Source organism: Pholcus phalangioides, unplaced genomic scaffold (assembly GCF_987345545.1).
Source record: "Pholcus phalangioides strain wild (caught in Gottingen) unplaced genomic scaffold, Ppha-v1.0 ptg000030l_1, whole genome shotgun sequence".
Classification (NCBI taxonomy): Eukaryota; Metazoa; Arthropoda; class Arachnida; order Araneae; family Pholcidae; genus Pholcus; species Pholcus phalangioides.
In genome coordinates, this window is record NW_028301620.1 from 6,234,705 (window position 1) to 6,253,666 (window position 18,962).

Here is an 18,962-nt window from a genome sequence, read left to right on the forward strand (position 1 = left end):
TTTTTTAAATGAGTCTTTCTTCTGAAGAATGAAAACCCCTCTCAGATGAAAACCCCTCAAAGTTCATATTCCCAACTCAAAACTTGCTCAATCTTTCAAGTCAGGCTTAACTCAAAAGAAAAAAATTCTACACACACAGGGACATAAAGCAACCCATAAATTTGTGGCATCAGGGTCTGAAAGGGTCAAAAGACTCTCCCAGTACTCAACTGAAACTGCAAGAGAAATTTTACGTTCAAAATTTTAAATTGCTTTACAAACAGGTAATTAACAGTAACTTAGGGGCCCCGAGATCTCTAAGGACAAGAGTGAACTGGGTTTTTGTACCTGCAATATAATCATTGGATCGAATGGTTAAATAACTAGTTTGTGAAAAAGCATATGAATATATTTCATAGCAACTAGCAGATTTTAAAAAAAAGCAGTGGAAGGTCATTTGACACACAATTTTCTGGAGTAAAGATTTATTACACATTCAAAATATACATAAATGCATGCGTAAACTGTTCACATATGCTTTAAGAGATTTTTAAAAAAACATAAAAGTGATAAGATTGTGACAATTTTGCAATAGACATCGTGTGATCGTCCAAATTAGGATAAAAAATTCATTCCCATTACTTTTTAGACACCTATCAATCATGTATATATGTGTGTGACCAGTAAATTATATTAAGTATAAAAATCTTGCAGTTCATTAGTAGCAGCAAAACTCAGCTGCCATCGATATTGAGAAATATAGTTATATATAGACATAAATCTAAGATTGATCTATACAATAACTAAAAATTAAAAAAATTTTAAATTTAGTTTCAAAATAAGAATTGTTCAAAATACAATTTAAAAAATTTTCAAAAACCAAATGGCAAAAAAAAGGATTAGAAATAGATATTAACAAGGTTATTTTTCCTTATCAAGAGCACCAGACTTTCATACACAAAGATTCTTTGGATAATACAGGAGACACCAAAATTGCAGATCTATATATTTTTTTACGATGTAAATACACTATTATCCATCAATAAATAAGAAAGAAATACAATTTAAATTTCTAAATTCAATGCACAACACTGACTAGATTAAATAGGAAAAACCCTTGATTAATATATAAATTTGAATTCAATCTTAAAAATTTACTTTTGATATGAAACTCCATATAAGAGTTTGTTTAAATGCAAAAAACGAGACCCCCTTCTTTTACATAATTTCATTATTTCCCTTCCGACACAAGCTCAGAAACTGCATCTAGAATAAAAAAATCCTTTTAAAAAATGGCTTAGGATGAGGAATACAGATTGGTGTATGTGTATATCTGCAAATAGAATTTTTTAATAAACATCAAGATAGTTGTGTATAGGCAGAGTTTTTCCAAAACATAATGAAACATATGTTTTCCAAAACATATATATATATACACACACACACACACACACACACACACACATTCTGGAAACCATCTCTTCCTATCTTAATTCCCTCCTCTGAAAGTTCATTTTTTAAATGAGTCTTTCTTCTGAAGAATGAAAACCCCTCTCAGATGAAAACCCCTCAAAGTTCATATTCCCAACTCAAAACTTGCTCAATCTTTCAAGTCAGGCTTAACTCAAAAGAAAAAAATTCTACACACACAGGGACATAAAGCAACCCATAAATTTGTGGCATCAGGGTCTGAAAGGGTCAAAAGACTCTCCCAGTACTCAACTGAAACTGCAAGAGAAATTTTACGTTCAAAATTTTAAATTGCTTTACAAACAGGTAATTAACAGTAACTTAGGGGCCCCGAGATCTCTAAGGACAAGAGTGAACTGGGTTTTTGTACCTGCAATATAATCATTGGATCGAATGGTTAAATAACTAGTTTGTGAAAAAGCATATGAATATATTTCATAGCAACTAGCAGATTTTAAAAAAAAGCAGTGGAAGGTCATTTGACACACAATTTTCTGGAGTAAAGATTTATTACACATTCAAAATATACATAAATGCATGCGTAAACTGTTCACATATGCTTTAAGAGATTTTTAAAAAAACATAAAAGTGATAAGATTGTGACAATTTTGCAATAGACATCGTGTGATCGTCCAAATTAGGATAAAAAATTCATTCCCATTACTTTTTAGACACCTATCAATCATGTATATATGTGTGTGACCAGTAAATTATATTAAGTATAAAAATCTTGCAGTTCATTAGTAGCAGCAAAACTCAGCTGCCATCGATATTGAGAAATATAGTTATATATAGACATAAATCTAAGATTGATCTATACAATAACTAAAAATTAAAAAAATTTTAAATTTAGTTTCAAAATAAGAATTGTTCAAAATACAATTTAAAAAATTTTCAAAAACCAAATGGCAAAAAAAAGGATTAGAAATAGATATTAACAAGGTTATTTTTCCTTATCAAGAGCACCAGACTTTCATACACAAAGATTCTTTGGATAATACAGGAGACACCAAAATTGCAGATCTATATATTTTTTTACGATGTAAATACACTATTATCCATCAATAAATAAGAAAGAAATACAATTTAAATTTCTAAATTCAATGCACAACACTGACTAGATTAAATAGGAAAAACCCTTGATTAATATATAAATTTGAATTCAATCTTAAAAATTTACTTTTGATATGAAACTCCATATAAGAGTTTGTTTAAATGCAAAAAACGAGACCCCCTTCTTTTACATAATTTCATTATTTCCCTTCCGACACAAGCTCAGAAACTGCATCTAGAATAAAAAAATCCTTTTAAAAAATGGCTTAGGATGAGGAATACAGATTGGTGTATGTGTATATCTGCAAATAGAATTTTTTAATAAACATCAAGATAGTTGTGTATAGGCAGAGTTTTTCCAAAACATAATGAACGGGAACAGCGAGAATAGCCTGAAAATAAAAAAACATAAAATTAGGCAAAAAAAATATAGGTTGGGTATACAAGTATATTAAATCCTCAATTCAATAGACCATTCCATGACTATCATATATATTTTTATGTAATGGGAGAAAAATTTCAAGCTTTTTTCTTCTTTGATTTTATTCTTCAAATAAAATCGTAAAATTCCTATTGTAATCATAATGAAATGTGATCTCAATAACCTGGAAATGCTCAAACCTGTTTTTGACCAATAAAACACTATCTTTCATTTCGTTCGATTCTTACAACGAATGAGAGTAATTTCAGTTATGCAATGCTTCGCTGATTGAAAGGTTAACCCATCCAATGTTTATGACATACAGTAGAATCCCGTTTTAACGAATACCGTTATAGTGAAAATCTCGTTTTAACGAACACTTTTCTAATCCCCCAGATAAGTTTATATAGGAACTATGCAAATACCTGGAATTCCTTTATAACGAAATTTTGCTCTAACGAAGCAATTTCTCGGGTCTCCTGGAGTTCGTTAAAACAGGATTCAACTGTATTGAACAAACAGCACAATGGACAAAACAGACAAAAACAAAAAAAAATTAAACAAACACTTTTCGACCCAAAGGGATATAAGAAACCTTCCATGGGTCGTATTGATACATTACATAAAGAATTTCTGGCAACATACATAGATATATTTTACTACAATTGCTGCATTCAAGTCACACCAACTATATTACCTTAAAATGTTGAACTATAGTCTGATATGTCGAAATAGAGATATATTTTCTTACACAACAAAAATATAAACAAATTTTACTCCTTATATCATTTGCAATTTCATTAACTATCGAACGAAACGAACCGCTCCATATCTGCTATTTCCAGTATACGATCCTTTATAGTCTTTTTAAACATATAAAATGATTGCTGTTGTCTAATAATATCATCAAATTCTCTACATATTCTTGGAGCAAGAAAACATATTGATTTTTTGAAAATTGTTTTTTTAGGTAATGGTATTTGATATAAATATTGTGATCTCATAGTTCTTCTTTGTATATTCACTCTGGGATACCAATCAGGATTCTTATAGATGTATACTAAAACTTTATACAGATAAAGTTGCCGTATATTAAATTGGATCAATGATACTTTATTTCGTGCAGAACTGTTAGTTTGTATAATGTCACGTCGCAAACAGTCATAAAGATTATCAATAGTATGGATTGAATTTTTATATGTTCCCCCCCAAACTTGTAGTCCATATAAAATATGTGGGAACACCCATGCAAAAAATACTTCTTTCAAACTTTGGTGTGAGATGATAGCCTTTAATTTATACGTCATTGCTGTGATTGCTCGTAATTTATTAACAACTTGATCAGTATGATCTTTCCATTTTAGGTTAGATGAAATAATGATTCCAAGATATTTATAATGCTGTACTCTTTCAATGTATGAACAGTTACATATAGTATTTGAAAGAAAGTCGTTACATTCATGAAATTTCATTAAATCTGTCTGTGTGCTTAAGTTAGTTAAATTAAAAAGAACCCATTTAGTTTTGCTAGCATTTAGCCTAAGTCGAAGGTTTCGAATTCTTTTATTTATTGCATGGATGTCTTTTTCCAAATTTTTTATCAGTTCTTCAGTTGTTTCAGCGGAGGAAACTAGAACTGTATCATCTGCGAATGAAACAAGTTGACCGGAAATATTGATATTATGAATTTCATTAATGTAAATAGAAAAAAGTGTTGGGCCAAGAACCGATCCCTGAGGTACGCCTGTATCTATTGCCTTTACCTGACTTATCGCATTGCCTACTTTAACTGTCTGTTTCCTATTTGTTATAAAAGATCTGAACCAATCGAGCGGGAGCCCTCTTACTCCAATATTTTTTAGTTTTTCCAATAAGATATCCCAGTTTACTGTATCAAACGCTTTACTGATATCTATAAATACAGCTGCTACTTTTTTGTTATTATTAATTTTATTTTGTATATAATCCATTAATCTAATCATAGCCATTTCAGTATTCCTTTTTTCCCTGAAACCAAATTGATGATGTGAGTAGTAGGCAATGGCGTGTAAATAACTATTAAGTTGTCGTTTTACCCATTTCTCTAATAATTTTGACATAATAGGTAAAATCGAAATTGGTCTGTAATTGTTCATGTCATCTTTATTACCTTTCTTGTATATAGGCGTAACAATCGACTTTTTTAGTTCATTATAAAATATTCCAGTATCTAGAGATTTATTAATCAGATGGGTTATTAGTGATGGGTGGTGACGATAGATAATTTTAATCATTCTTGGTGTCAGACCATCACTTCCTGCCGGCTTATTAATATTAATTGAGTTAACCAAGCTTTCAGTTTGTGGCAAGTCAATTTCGTGAAGAACAATTGAATTGAGTTGAGAACTTTCGTTGTTTACAAAGTCATTTGTTTGATTGTTTACTTCAGTGTCCCTTACTCGATTTATAAAGTTATCATTAAAATCGTTAGCTAGTTTATTTTGATCATCACAATTGGGTAATTTCCTAATTTTTTTGTTGTTTACAAAATGGTTTATAAATTTCCACTGACTTCTTTTATTTGATCCCAAATTGATAAACTTTTCCCTAAAATAATTATCTTTCTGTTTTTTGATTGCTTTCTTTAAATTAGTATTATATTGTTTATATTTGATTTCATAATCATGTCTGAATGGATTTTTACGATGCTTCATGTATAGTTTTTCCTTAATATTTATCATTTTAATTAGGTCATCCATAATCCATTCATTAAGCTTTGCCCCATTTCTATCTTTAACATATTTTTTTTTTATAAATAAGCTTGAATTCAATCTAAGGATGTCAATAAAACGTATATAAGCCTGATTTGTATCGATTTCATCAAACACCCGCGTGAAATCAACACCCCTAATAAATCGTTCAAATAATTCATAATTTATCCAAGTTTTTTCTATATAATTTGAATTGTTATCGCTATTATATGGTGAACATTTTCTTATGTAACCAATTAGTAGATGATGATCAGTGATTCCCGCATCATATGCGCCCATTTTACACTGAAAATTATTTTTTAGCGAACGGTAAAACACATGGTCAACATCAGTTGAATCAGTAAATCCGATTCTTGTAACACATTTTTCAAATGAAGAAAAACCATTTAAACAGAATAAATTCAAATAGTCATTAATATTTATGTCATTATCATTGAATAGGTTCACATTCATGTCACCCATAATTACCATATCCGAGTTTTTAAATTTGTTCAAATATATTCTAAGTTCATTATTAAATTGTTCAATGGTATAATTATGAGATCTATAAAATAGTGAAAATATAATATTGAAATCACAAATTTTTAATGTTAAAATTTCTGCTGTCTGAAATTGACTAGAGATTGAATTGACTTTTATACCTTCTCTAATGTATATGTAAACCCCTCCTGATTTATTATATTCACGACAATTATAAAAACTATAATAACCTGGGATTGTGTACATATTCACTTCACATTCCTTAATCCAGATTTCAGTTAGACATATCACATCAAAATCTTCATTAGTATATTTTAAAAATACCATAAAATTATCAAAGTTTTTCCTCATACTCCTCACATTACAGACAATATATTTCAGTGTCGTATTACAAGCTGTTTCATCGGTATTTAGAAACTCTTTTATAGAATTAGGCGAATTCAAGACAGGCACTCTATCGTTGTTCAATTCTATATAGTTTTCAGTTTCCAAGTCAAACATTGTTTACAAGTATTTTTTCCAATTCTTTGGTGTTTCTTATCCTTAATACCGTGGATGTCTCCGTCTGTATTAAAAACACCTTCCCATTTTTAGTCCAGGCAAACTGGTAGTTTTGTTCATACTTGAATCTCCTTACAGCATAAAACAGTTGCTTGATGTGTCGAGTCAAATGTTCGTTGATGTAAATTCTCTGAGGAGTAAAATTCTTATTGATGATATCAGTATCTAAGGATGGGTGCTTTTTAACAGCATCAATCCAAGTCGTCTTTGATGATTCCTCCTTGAATCTGACAATAATTGGATTAGGTTTCCCCTTTGTGAATGATGGTACCCTATGTGTTTTCTCAATTTCGGTATCTTGGGTGATGTTGAGCACATCCTTTATGTTGTTCAACATTTCAATTATGTTTTCATTTTTCTCCTCAGGAATACCATTTATTTCGATGTTATTTGCTTTACTCCTATATTCTATATCTGAAAGTGATTCTTTTAGTTCAAATATGTCTCTATGCAGTTGAATATTTTCGTTCTTTAATTGCAAGTTTTCATCACGCAAATGGGTTATTTCATTAGATAAATTTTGCACCTTGTTGTCAACCTCTTTTAATAGTTCCATATGAAACTCTAAGCTTTTAGTAATGTCACCTATATCTTTTTTGTATTCCTTCATGGTATCCTGAATTGAAGCCAGGTTATTTTGGATCATTGCTTTCATCTCTTGCTTGAATTGATCCAAGACATGTTTAACATTTTGATGAGTACCCTCAGACCCCTCACTGGGCTCAACACAATTTTTGCATACATAATTTTTTTTCGACTCTTTGTTCATTTTGCGGAAAGCAGCTTCAGTTTTCCCTATACAGGTTGGATGGAATAATTTTGAACAGCACTTGCATTTCAGCACCTCATTAATATCATATATCGTGGCAGAGCAAACGTTGCAGTTCATCTTGCAATAATTTTTTTTCAAGTGTTTATTTTTTTTAAATATAGATGGCGACTTAATCGTTTGTCATTTAACTTTAGGGTTAAATCCAATTTTATTTATTTCATTTGCATCTTAATTAACGCAGCTAATTGCATAAACGATGTTAATTTTCAATTATTGGCATAGTTAAACATATTCTGCGTCACTCACCGTATTTAGAAATCGAAGAATCGAACAGAAAACAAAATTTTTTTTCAACAGCATTACACGGGCGTGTTTGTAAACAACAGTGACCGTTGCCACCTTAATTGGTGGTATTATATCAGAAGTTCTGTGAAATAAATGCAAACACCATTCTTTTGCTTGTCAAATATGTGCAGTGATTTGAGATGAGGGTGTAACCTTGAATTTTTTGTGTGACTAGATAGAAACACGTTTTTCACTCAAAATCTTTTATTTTATTCTTATGCTTGTCTTTGCTTGAGGGGCCACACATTAGTATAATTTCATATATATAAGTGATATCAAATACAATATGCAAAGTCAAAGTTATTGAAATTATTGGGAGGGCACAAAAATATTGTAGGGTGAATGGGTTCAAACTTGATATTTTTATACATCTTATAAGCCTATAATTCAGCATTATATAGTTCGCTAGCAGTTTACTAGGCATTATAAAGTTATCTGTCCATTACATATATTATTCCCCCAATATTTCTTTTTCGACAAGATATATATTACTCTTAAAGAACAATTTCCCATTTTTTATTTTTTTTTTTACGAGATATACGTTTCATTCCACGGTGTTGATTTATACGTGGTGCTCGAATCTCTATGGGCAGTTTCAAGTGCAGAAAATTAAATTTAACAGCATCAGAAAATTACACCCCTGTGTGTGTGGTGCTTAACTTAAACTTCATGTAAAAATTCAGATTTTTGAATAAGGAGCGAGAAAAAAAAAAAAGGAAGTTAAGGGTATTAATCCCTGGTCTAGAGTCTTCACAACTGAATTTTTTGCAGGCTATTTTCACCTCTATAGTAAGTTTATAGTGTAAAATAAATTTATCACATTTATATTGGACCCCAGTAATATGCACTCATATCAGCCTCCCTGATAAAAAAGGCACCGGTCTTGATAAAAAAGGCACTGAAATTGAACATTCAATGCCCACTTTTGATATAAAAAACACCAAAAACTGACAATACAAATGGGTGTGTGTGGTTTATACATATAAAAACCATTGTAGATATAATCACTCAGCCAGACAGACCCTCTATGAAATAGAAACCTGTCTTGAACAGAACCAAAACAGTCCTGTTGATGATTAGAGCTTTGATATGCATCTCTATAAAACCTGTCTAACATGGAAAATTATTTCTGTCACTTGATATACCATTTCACGCAGGCTTCATTGTTTTTCATTTCATTACTACTCACAGTATAGATAGATCTTAAGTATGACGTTTCTCATACTTTAAGTTAATAAAAATGAGATTCAACCTTTCATCCATTTAACATTAAATAGAAGGTTTCTCTGCATATAAACGCCACAATTTTCATACTGTCAAATTGTATCAAAAAATTTAAAAATAAGATCTTTACACAAAAAAAAAAAAAAAATCAAAATAAATCCGAAAAATAATTAATTCTAGGATATAATTTTACTAATAAGGGCTCAAGGCTTAATTTCATCATGCACTACTGGGACAAGTGTCCATGGCCCTATAAATTTAAACAAGTATTCACTGGCACTACATCTTTGATCTTACTTGTTAGGATTTATTTTTTTGACCCAATATTTTCCATATGGTTTCTGGACAAAAATTGCTGCACACTACAACTGATCAGGTATTCAAATTTGAAGATTTATTGACAATAAGGTACTAGTGGATTTACCTCAATGAGACGTTTACAATCTCTTCAACCCTTTCCGCAACATAGCAGAAATCACCAACCTTTAACATGTTATATCTCTTCTTTTTTTTTTTAATATAAAGTAGAATTTCCGCAGATTTTATGCAGGTACAAAGTAAGAGATAGGAAAAATTGTTCTATTGAGAAATCGCCATAAAAAATATCTGGGCTCGTCAATGCTAAAATAAGAGGCTTTTGAAGATATTTCGTCAATGCCGCTTAAAGGGTTAAAGAAAATTTATCAGTGCTCCTATTCATTTGAATATAGTATAAATTGATTTCCCTTAAGGAAAATGCATAGATATCCTTGACGTTTGCCTGTACTGTATACCTTACAAAATGCAATGTTCAAAACACTGCGAGTAAATACTAGGGTACAAAGGCAATGAGCTTGTTACCTTTGCAGTCTGGTGGTCTAGAAAGCTCACCTGGAAAGTGAAACAACATGGGTTCGATTCCTCGAAAAAGCAGTTGAATTTTCTTTCTTTTCTAAATTCATCTTCACAACACAGCTAGCAGTTGAAAACCTTTCTTTACATGGATAGCAGAGAGCGACATCCTTGGACAATTATACTTCATATAATTAGCAGGAAAGTTGGTCATTTTGTTATTGTTATAGGATTTTCATTTTATATCATAGCTATTATTTGTCATGAAAGTGAAATAAACCAGGAAATTGTAAAAACTTATTTTTAAATTAAGACTACATTATTAGGTGGGTATAAAGTTTCACATTTCTCATACATTTCATGAAAGTATAGGCCTCAAAGCACAAGATGAAACTTGGCTGTGTCGCATCAGATAATTCTTTCATCTGATAAGCTGTGTCATGGACGAGCGATTCGTAATGACGTGACCTAGCCAAGTTTCATCTCGTGCTTAGGATATAATATAACAAAAGGTATAACATGCCTTTTATCCCATTGGTTCATATTTAGCTTTGTTGACATTTTTGGCCAAACAGCATGACAGAAGTATGCCAAGTAGCTAGGAATCCAAAAAAAAAAAATCAATATACAATTACTGAAAAATATACAAATACCATATTTCGCTGAACTCAATATACTAAAAAAATTTACAAATTAAAATTCAGTGGCAGCTCATGGTCAAACATTCTGGGGGAAGGGGTGAAATTTAAAAAAAAATACTACATCTACCAGTGAAAATATATAGTCAAGTATTTACAATTAGTAAAGTATTGCACTGAAATCTTAGTTTTGTTTATCAAATTATTTTTCCCCATTATCTGTATATCTATGCAGTACAAAAATAATAATGCACTATCAATACAACATTAAAGTAAATCATTTGAGCAGCGAGCCTAATCAATTTCTTATATTTGTATTTTATTTATATAAATTTACACTATTAAATTTCTAACTAACGTAAATAAAATGCCAAAAATTATTTTTCTGTCATGATTATCAGCTAACATGAAATTTGGTTAAAATGAATATTTCGACGGAATCTTGAGTTTCACATAAACAAGGTTCGACTGTAACGACTTAATTTTCAAGAAGGGAGCGCTCTCTCAAAATTTCAAAAAATAATTATTCTTATTTCAACCTTTCAAAGAAAATAAAAGCAGCAGACAGTAAGTGCAATCAATTTTTTGCACTAAGAAATTATAACATGTTTCTTTAAACTTTTATATATATACACACACACACAGAAGAATCATATGCAGAATACAGCAAATAGGCCTATATTCTTTGAAAAATTAAACGAAGCACACACAACACATATATACACAATTTTTTTAATGCATTTCAAATTCTCATACCTGAATACATGCTAAGCCAACTGCACCACCTCCAATAGCTCCAAGGTTATGATTTATGAAATTGACCAGATTTTCGTGGCAACCCTAAAACCAATCAAAAATTTCATAAAAACACATTCCAGAACTCGATTGTACTGCTTAAGATTATTTCTCTTAAAACTAAATACATTCTTTATGGAATCTGGTTGCTCAAAGATCCTACCATTTCATAAATCTCCGTTACATTAACAACAGGCGAGAAATTACATTCTTTGTGGCGACAGCAACTCTGTGGGACTGATGAATTCTGCCACACTTTGAACCAATCTTTGTATGTTTCAGCACCACAACATTTCAACTATAATGGGAAGAAATTTTTGTTTCAAGATTTAAATTATAGTGACAAAAACTGGTCTTTCTAAAAATCAAGTCGAAAAAAAGATTAATAAATAATCTGTAAACTGATACCCTCTTCCCAAGTCCCACTCAGGTATCCATAATAATTGATATTGGTCCTTAACTTTTCAAGTGGCACAGCAGATATCTGTAAACCCTCTCCAAAATACCATATATTTTTTAAAGGAAAAGGCTTTCTTCCAATTTTCAAGGAGGGGGTGCAAACTAAGAATTATAAAGAGATGTTTCATCGAAAAATCAATTTTGCAAAATCTCTGGGCTTGTCAATGCTAAAATAAGAGGCTTTCAATTAGGCGAGGTATCTAGTCAATGTCGCTTGAAGGGTTAAAAAAGAACCTTGATCCAAGACTTTACGCAGTGTTTCATGTTGCATGAAAATTTGCTCTTGACTTCGTTGATCTGCCTGGATATCTCAGACATTCATTGAACATCGGGTTTCTCTGCCCCCCCCCCCCCATCACACAGACAACTTGACCATGTTTCAAGGCTTCATTAAAACTTGTACGGATGATTTTCAGCTGCTATGGTAAAAGTGCTTTAATCCTTTCTTCTATGTGCAATACTGGCGTGATATTGTAACCCTGTCAAGGACAATATTATTTCATATTTACACACATATACTTCCCTTTTTTTTCTTCTATTTTATATTTTTTTACCAACTTGAATTAGGGAAGCAAGGAAAAAAGATTGCTATTATTTTCAAACAAGAAATTCAAAGGATTCCATACTCAAACTTTCTGCAGCTGAAAAACCAGTTTTATATTCCAGTCAGACGAGGTTAGACTGAGACCTGTCTCCCTGCAAGGGCAGTCCTAACATCATCATAGGTGCCCCCAGACCAAGTCTTTTTCTAAGGCCCTACCAGGCAAATTTTCAGAAATTTCAACCAGATCTCATTTTTGCGAGAGGCCAACTCTGATGCCCTCTTGTCGTCCCCGGGTGGACTTGTCTATTAAGATGGCAAAGTCTTCCATTTGTTATGTGTTAATTGTCATGGTACCAACTCTACCTGGAAAAATGCTCATGCGTTAGCTTCCTATCATAGTTTTCACAGCTGGGGATTTTTTTTACAAACATTTTTCCAATTCCCTTGAAAGTACTCTCCATTAGAAATACACTTGTCAAGTCTTTTCTTCCATTGTTCAAAACATTTATTAAATTTGTTTGCTGTGGTACCAGAGAGCACCTCCATCGTTTTTATTTCAGATCCCTCTTCATCCGTAGGAATAAAGAAAAGTCACAAGAAGCTAAATCATGAACAGGCCAGATAAGACACTGGAATCGTACTGTTTCTTATTAACAATTTCAACACAGTGAAGGAAGTTTGAAACAGAGCAGCATTGCCACAATGCAAAAACCAGTCACCAGCCTCTCGCAAATCTTTTTTTTTTTCCCTGCCTACACTGTCGTACAATCTTCTAAGCAGCTAGCTTGATCTAGCTTAATCTCGTCACACACACACAGTCAGTGTTTCAAATTCTCTAAATTGGGAACCATCTATACACTTGAGTTCTATTCATAGCAACATCACCATAAACTGTTTCAAACATCCCAACAGTTTCTGCTGTTCTCCCCCCCCCCCCTCTTTCCCAGCAGGATACAAAACTTCACAGCCCTGCACTGTTCATGCAAGCCTGCCATGACCAAAAACAAGGAACAAGCTAAACAACTTCATGGGGGAGGGGGAAATCATGGATACCAAACACAACCTTCCCAAGCAAATCCGATTGACATATTGGCCCAGGAAGAATGGCTTCACGTTTACCTACTAGAAGAACCCCCGAACCCCCTTACTACGAATGCTCCACTTACTGCAAGGTGATTACGGTTACTTTTGGGTATGTCCTTGTAACATCAGCTTTTACCTACACACCTATATTTTCATTGCAATAATGGAATTTATGATTTCAACAGAAAAAAAATTTACAAACAAAATATACAAAATGAACAGTTTTACGAAAACAAGAGGACAGCCAAATTATATATGGAGGAAGAGGAAATGTTCCTGTCCTGTAAAGCAGAACATATGATCTGCATGTTGCAATTTTAAATGGCATGACTTTTAAAAAGGTTGGCCACCCCAAGCTACACAAATGAAAATATATAAATAACCATGTAATAAAAATATATCCAACCTCCAACAGTTTTAAACATCAGAAAACTGTGTGAAATCTTATAAAAGATACTTACGGTAGACTGCAGTAAATCCATATCTTTGTCATATAGAGAATTAGTTCCATATTTCTCGATAGCATTGTAGAGACCTGCTTTATTACCTTCTTCTAACTTGTGCCTATAAATATAACCAGCAATACCAGCAACCATCTCCAAAATGAAGATCACTCCCAAAAAGATTGCCAACTATATATAAGAGAATTCGAAAACAATTTCAATCATGAAGATGTTACTAAAACCTACAAATCACCATTGCTACATTTAAAAGAAATCAAAATAAAAACTGGTCAAGAGTAATTAAAAATGGAGACATATTTCTACGACAAGGTTTCAACACGAGATTTTGAAATTAGATTAAGAAAAATACTTTAACACACTGCTAGGTGGTTTTGTAAACTTCGTACAAAAAACACGCAAAAAATAAGTGACAGTCTGACGAAAAGTGACAGTCCAACTTTGAAGCGCAAAATAACAGATTTCAAAATATCAAACAGCTGTTCCGAGACTAACACATTTAAGTTTTTTTCAGTGGTAGAAAGTCTGTTACAAGTCTACTTGAACAAAACATGCGATTGAAATGAGGGCAATGCGCAATGATGGTGATGGCAGAGGAAAGACTTGATAGTGATGATGATGGTACAATTACAATAATTAGGCAGAGTATCGATGGAGTGAGCAGAAGAGGAAAATTTAAAAATTGGACCCAAAAAAGAATATTCAGTACTGGAAAAATCATTAAAGAATTTTTATAAATATAAAGTACTCCAAAGAAATCAAAGTCTAAGGGGAAGAAAATTTTTTTGTATGAATTTACGAGAATTAAAGTCAAAGAGGTGATTTTTGGTCCAGCAATGATGGGCTATAAAAGAATGCTTGATCTGATTTTTTTTTTATACAACATTGGGTTCGAAAAGACAAAATTTCAGGGAACGTTTGATTTAACCAATATGCAAAAGACTGCATTTGCAAGAAATTCTGTAAATGCCCCAATTAGTGAGGTTATCAATAGGGCCTTTAAGTTGAGTGAAACAAATTTTATCCACAGGTGAGAAGACCACTTAGTTAAAATCCAATTTCAATGAAAAACCTTGCTTCAAATTTCAATATGAAAAGATAAGTATATTACAGCTTTACTGTAAAATGGTGATATGATGATGCATCGAAATTCGATAAAATAACTTACTCAAACTGCGTATCATGCATAAATAAAATTGTCAGCTGGACATTGGCTGAGTATATATCACACAAAATTTAAGTTTTGACTTCAATGTCTTTTTTGATGCCAACCAAATATCTGTGAACAAACCACTAGTCTTCTCTTTTTTATAAGATATAAACAAAAAAATTCCAGATAAAAAAAAAGTAAAGGGGGATGAAAAAATTTTTAATTAAATTTTCAATCAGTAGTAGTCAATCTATTTGATTAAGATTTGTTATGAACGAGAACAATTTCAAAATTTCACAAAAGAACCAATAAGCAACAATACACTATAACCATGTACTTCATACAATATAACACATACCATGAATATATAATGCATACTCACCATGTACAATAACACAGGCTGTCCTTTAGCGGTGCAGCAGCAAGCGAAGAACCCAACGAGAACTATCACAGAACCCGTTCCAATGAATATGTATGGTACAGCACTGTTATAATCGGCCGACAGCTCAAGGAATTGATGAAGAGAAATTTTCATCCATAACCCAAATGCTAAAAGAATCACTCCAGTCACCTACATATACAAAAATCATTTCACAAGTCTGTAGATTTGGTTAAATTTTTGTGTTTATGTATCATACAATTCAATACCTTTTGCACAGGGTTGATTCCCATAAATTAGGTAAATGATTAAATTTGCTTTGAAAAAAAAAAAAAAATCAAGCAAGCACACTTGCGAAGTCACAGTGGACACGTGTCATAAGACAAGAAAAAGTACACCCCCCAGAGCATAGATGGGACAATTCATATGTTTATGCACTTAATAAAGTCTGTCAATTTTGTTTTCACACAAAAAGATAAACACAAAAGATGGTTTCCGTGCATATCTTCCTTGGATAGAAACCCCCACTCAATCGATCACCCTATGGGACAGGGTTTAAGCTGGATAAAAAATTCCTTTCGTAAAAAAGCGCAAATGGGTGGAAAAGCTTTAGCAAAATGCTGCAATGCTAACAAGGGTGTAGGGAGGTGGTCTGGTTCTCTCCCCCCCCCCTCCACCCGCGAAATGTGAAAAAATAGCCAAATCTATTGTTCTATCACTTTGGTCCCCTCCCCAGAACGAAATTTCTGGCTATGCCCCTGAATGCTAATGTAATGATTGATGGTTGGACGTGTCTACTCGTTGTGTAGCTCCTGGATGCATTTTTGCAAAAGTTGTTGCTACTTTTTTCGCACTCTATAGTTTTCTCTCGCATTTTGCAAAAAATGCGACCGTAGCTTAAACCCTGCTATGGGACACACTACCACTGATAATGAACAGTTAGAAAAAATTTTAATATTAGAAATGGTTGTTTATATAGTAAAACCACTTTTTTCCTCCAAACAACTGTAAACTCCCAACTGTCACATTTTGTTGGAACTGAAGGTCTCCAATAGACTTATTACAGTTAGCCTCACAATTCATTGCCATCTTAAGAACATCATGGGCCCCGGCCAAATAAGGCCCTACATAGCAAGTTTTCAAAAACTTTTAACTACTTATTTTTCTGAGACCCCCTCCCCCCCAGCCCATGCACTGTCCAAATTGTTTTGATTGTTCAGAATGGCATTGGTTGTGCATATCACCCAATCGGAAACAGCTAGATTGATGTCAGATGAGAGAATATGCTAATATAATCCCCAGCGTTTCTCAAATTTCAGGAATATTACTAAAAAAAGTCCAAGGAATCATTATTTCAAAAAAAAGAAAGAAAATTTCTCGCATAACGGATATTTCCCATTTAATAAAATATTTAAAAAGGAAAAAAGAAAAATGTATATGTAGTGACCAAGGCTATCAAAACGATCAGAGAAGGAAAGAGGAACTGCTCTAGTTAAGGTCAAAACAGGAAGTACTTGAAGTACAAAATAAATTTAAATTTATAACAATTGCAATTATCAGTAGAAAATTTCCGACTATAAATTTATTTGTTTTTTTTTCTTGAAAAATATAGTCATATTATTATTCGGAGGTATGACATTTCACAGTTGAAACAGCTGCTGCTGCTGTATATAACAACAGGTTTTATTTTGAACGAAATGTTAAGAGGAAAAAACATTACCCAAAAAACAACATTGAAGACCATTAAAAGCATCTTCATGCAAGTCACAGCGGCAACTGTTTGCATTCGTCGACCCATTGCTACAGATAAATCTTAAAATTCGCAAAAATTATTTTTAAAAAACCAAACTTGAACTAATTGATTACGCCACTGCCCTTCGTTGTCCGCAGCTGAATGAAAGAAAGCAACAGTCAACAGCAACTGAGCTGAAAACATGGAAGCGAAAGGAACACTGGGAAATTAAAAAAGACAGAATGACGCAGATCTGACCAATCACGAAGCCGCGCGATGACGCAAGATTCTGCGTATGTAAATTAAAAAATCTGGTATGAAATTTTTTGATGTGGGGTCATTCAAGTATTACGTCAGCATCGATGGGGGGGAGGGGGTCCGATTTGCTGACTTTTGATGACAAAGGGGGAGGGGGGTTTTGGATGATGCTTACGTCATCAACTACTCTTTATGAAAACATTAAATATTCTTAATGGCATCTTATTCGGTGCGCCAAAAACGTAAAAAAACCTTTCGATAGTTATTTGGGCACCTGAACTAACATTCTACCTATTGATAAGTCCCCTACAGAGCCACTTTAATGATCTTTTTATGTTTCACGCAGTGGCGTCGGAGCCGGGGGTGCTGTGGGCGCTCGAGCACCCACGGAAGTTTGTAAAACAGGTCCGAGCACCCACAGAATTGATTTATAAATCGAAATTTCCTACATGCAACTCAAGACGAGCACCCACAGGTTCGAAACACTTCCGCCGCCCCTGGTTTCACGGATCCTTCTAGTGCTCTGGAAATGTTTCCGGGCCGCTTAAGTGCTCTAAAACTGAGCCACATGTCACTCAAGGGATATGTGCCATGGATCGTTAAGTGTTCTTGTCGCGGGGGTTACTTAGGTGATCTTTGAACGTAAAAGTGATCTTTGAGGCCAACTTCAGTGATCTGAAAATGTGCCACGGGCCACTTAAATGCTCTGGAATTGAGCCACGGGTCATTTAAGCGATTTGTAAATGTGCCGCTTAGTTCATTTTTACACAATTAGGTTTGAAGGGGGGGGGGGGGAGACAAGCCCCATCAGATAACCTTCAGGGCCACATTTGGTCTGCTGGTCAAGGGTTTACCATATATGGCTTAAAGGGTGGGTCGCAATGAATTTTTTAAAGAGAAATTTTTAGTTCTTACCTTTCAAATAGTAAAATCGATTATAATAACATATAAAGGTATTTTCTTTCGAAATTTTAATTTTTTTTTTGTATTAAAAAAAATTTTTTTTCGTCTGGGGGGGGGGGGAGGAGGCGCACGAGCCCCCTATGCCGGTTTCTGATCACACCAATATTCGTTAGGAGGTAAGGGACAATGATGACGCGAAATTTTGCTGAGGGGGGGGGGGTGCATAGGTGGGGATAGATTTGGAAGTCTTGGGAGGGCACGATCATTATTGCTATGGGGGCACGATGATGATGATGTCAATTCATATATACGCATATACATTAGATCAGTGGACTCCATCTTTGACTACATCTCCGCCATGGTGGGGTCAAAAATGGCTAAAAATTTGCTTACGTAATACTTGAACGGCCCCTGTGAGTAAATCAGAGTCACCCTTTTAGAGGTGTGTGTGTGCGACAGGTGCGGTCACCCCCTCCGCAATTATCGTAATAGAAGAGAAAAAATATATACATATCAATCATATTTTCAATTCTGATCAATGAGAGGAAAAATCCCAGAACTTTTAAAAGTTAAAATGAAATAAATGAAAATTTTCATTAATTCTGGGATATTTCCCTTTGATTAATTCTGTGGATTTCCATCAATTTTGGAATCATTTTCCTGATTAATTCTGA

General features: G+C 33.1%; 1 protein-coding gene across 1 annotated transcript; it reads right to left on the minus strand.

The window, feature by feature from the left end:
- Positions 1–447: 447 nt before the first annotated feature.
- On the minus strand, positions 448–17,330 carry LOC149067494 (tetraspanin-7-like). The gene is made up of 7 exons (XM_089252722.1): positions 17,116–17,330; positions 15,399–15,587; positions 13,867–14,037; positions 11,483–11,617; positions 11,281–11,364; positions 10,410–10,484; positions 448–2,894 (listed from the first exon to the last, which is right to left on the minus strand). The coding sequence occupies exons 1-6, from the start codon at positions 17,191–17,193 to the stop codon at positions 10,413–10,415; spliced, it is 729 nt and encodes a 242-aa protein (XP_089108848.1). The 5' UTR covers positions 17,194–17,330; the 3' UTR covers positions 448–2,894; positions 10,410–10,412.
- Between the last annotated feature and the right edge of the window lie 1,632 nt (positions 17,331–18,962).

Bases quoted from the DNA above. Each gene is read 5' to 3' on its own strand.
- LOC149067494 (XM_089252722.1), bottom strand. From the start codon at position 17,193: ATGGGTCGACGAATGCAAACAGTTGCCGCTGTGACTTGCATGAAGATG. The intron at 14,038-15,398 runs GTGAGTATGCAT...TCTTATATATAG, and splicing joins AGCCTGTGTTATTGTACATG to TTGGCAATCTTTTTGGGAGT. The intron at 11,618-13,866 runs GTAAGTATCTTT...TTCCCATTATAG, and splicing joins TGGATTTACTGCAGTCTACC to TTGAAATGTTGTGGTGCTGA.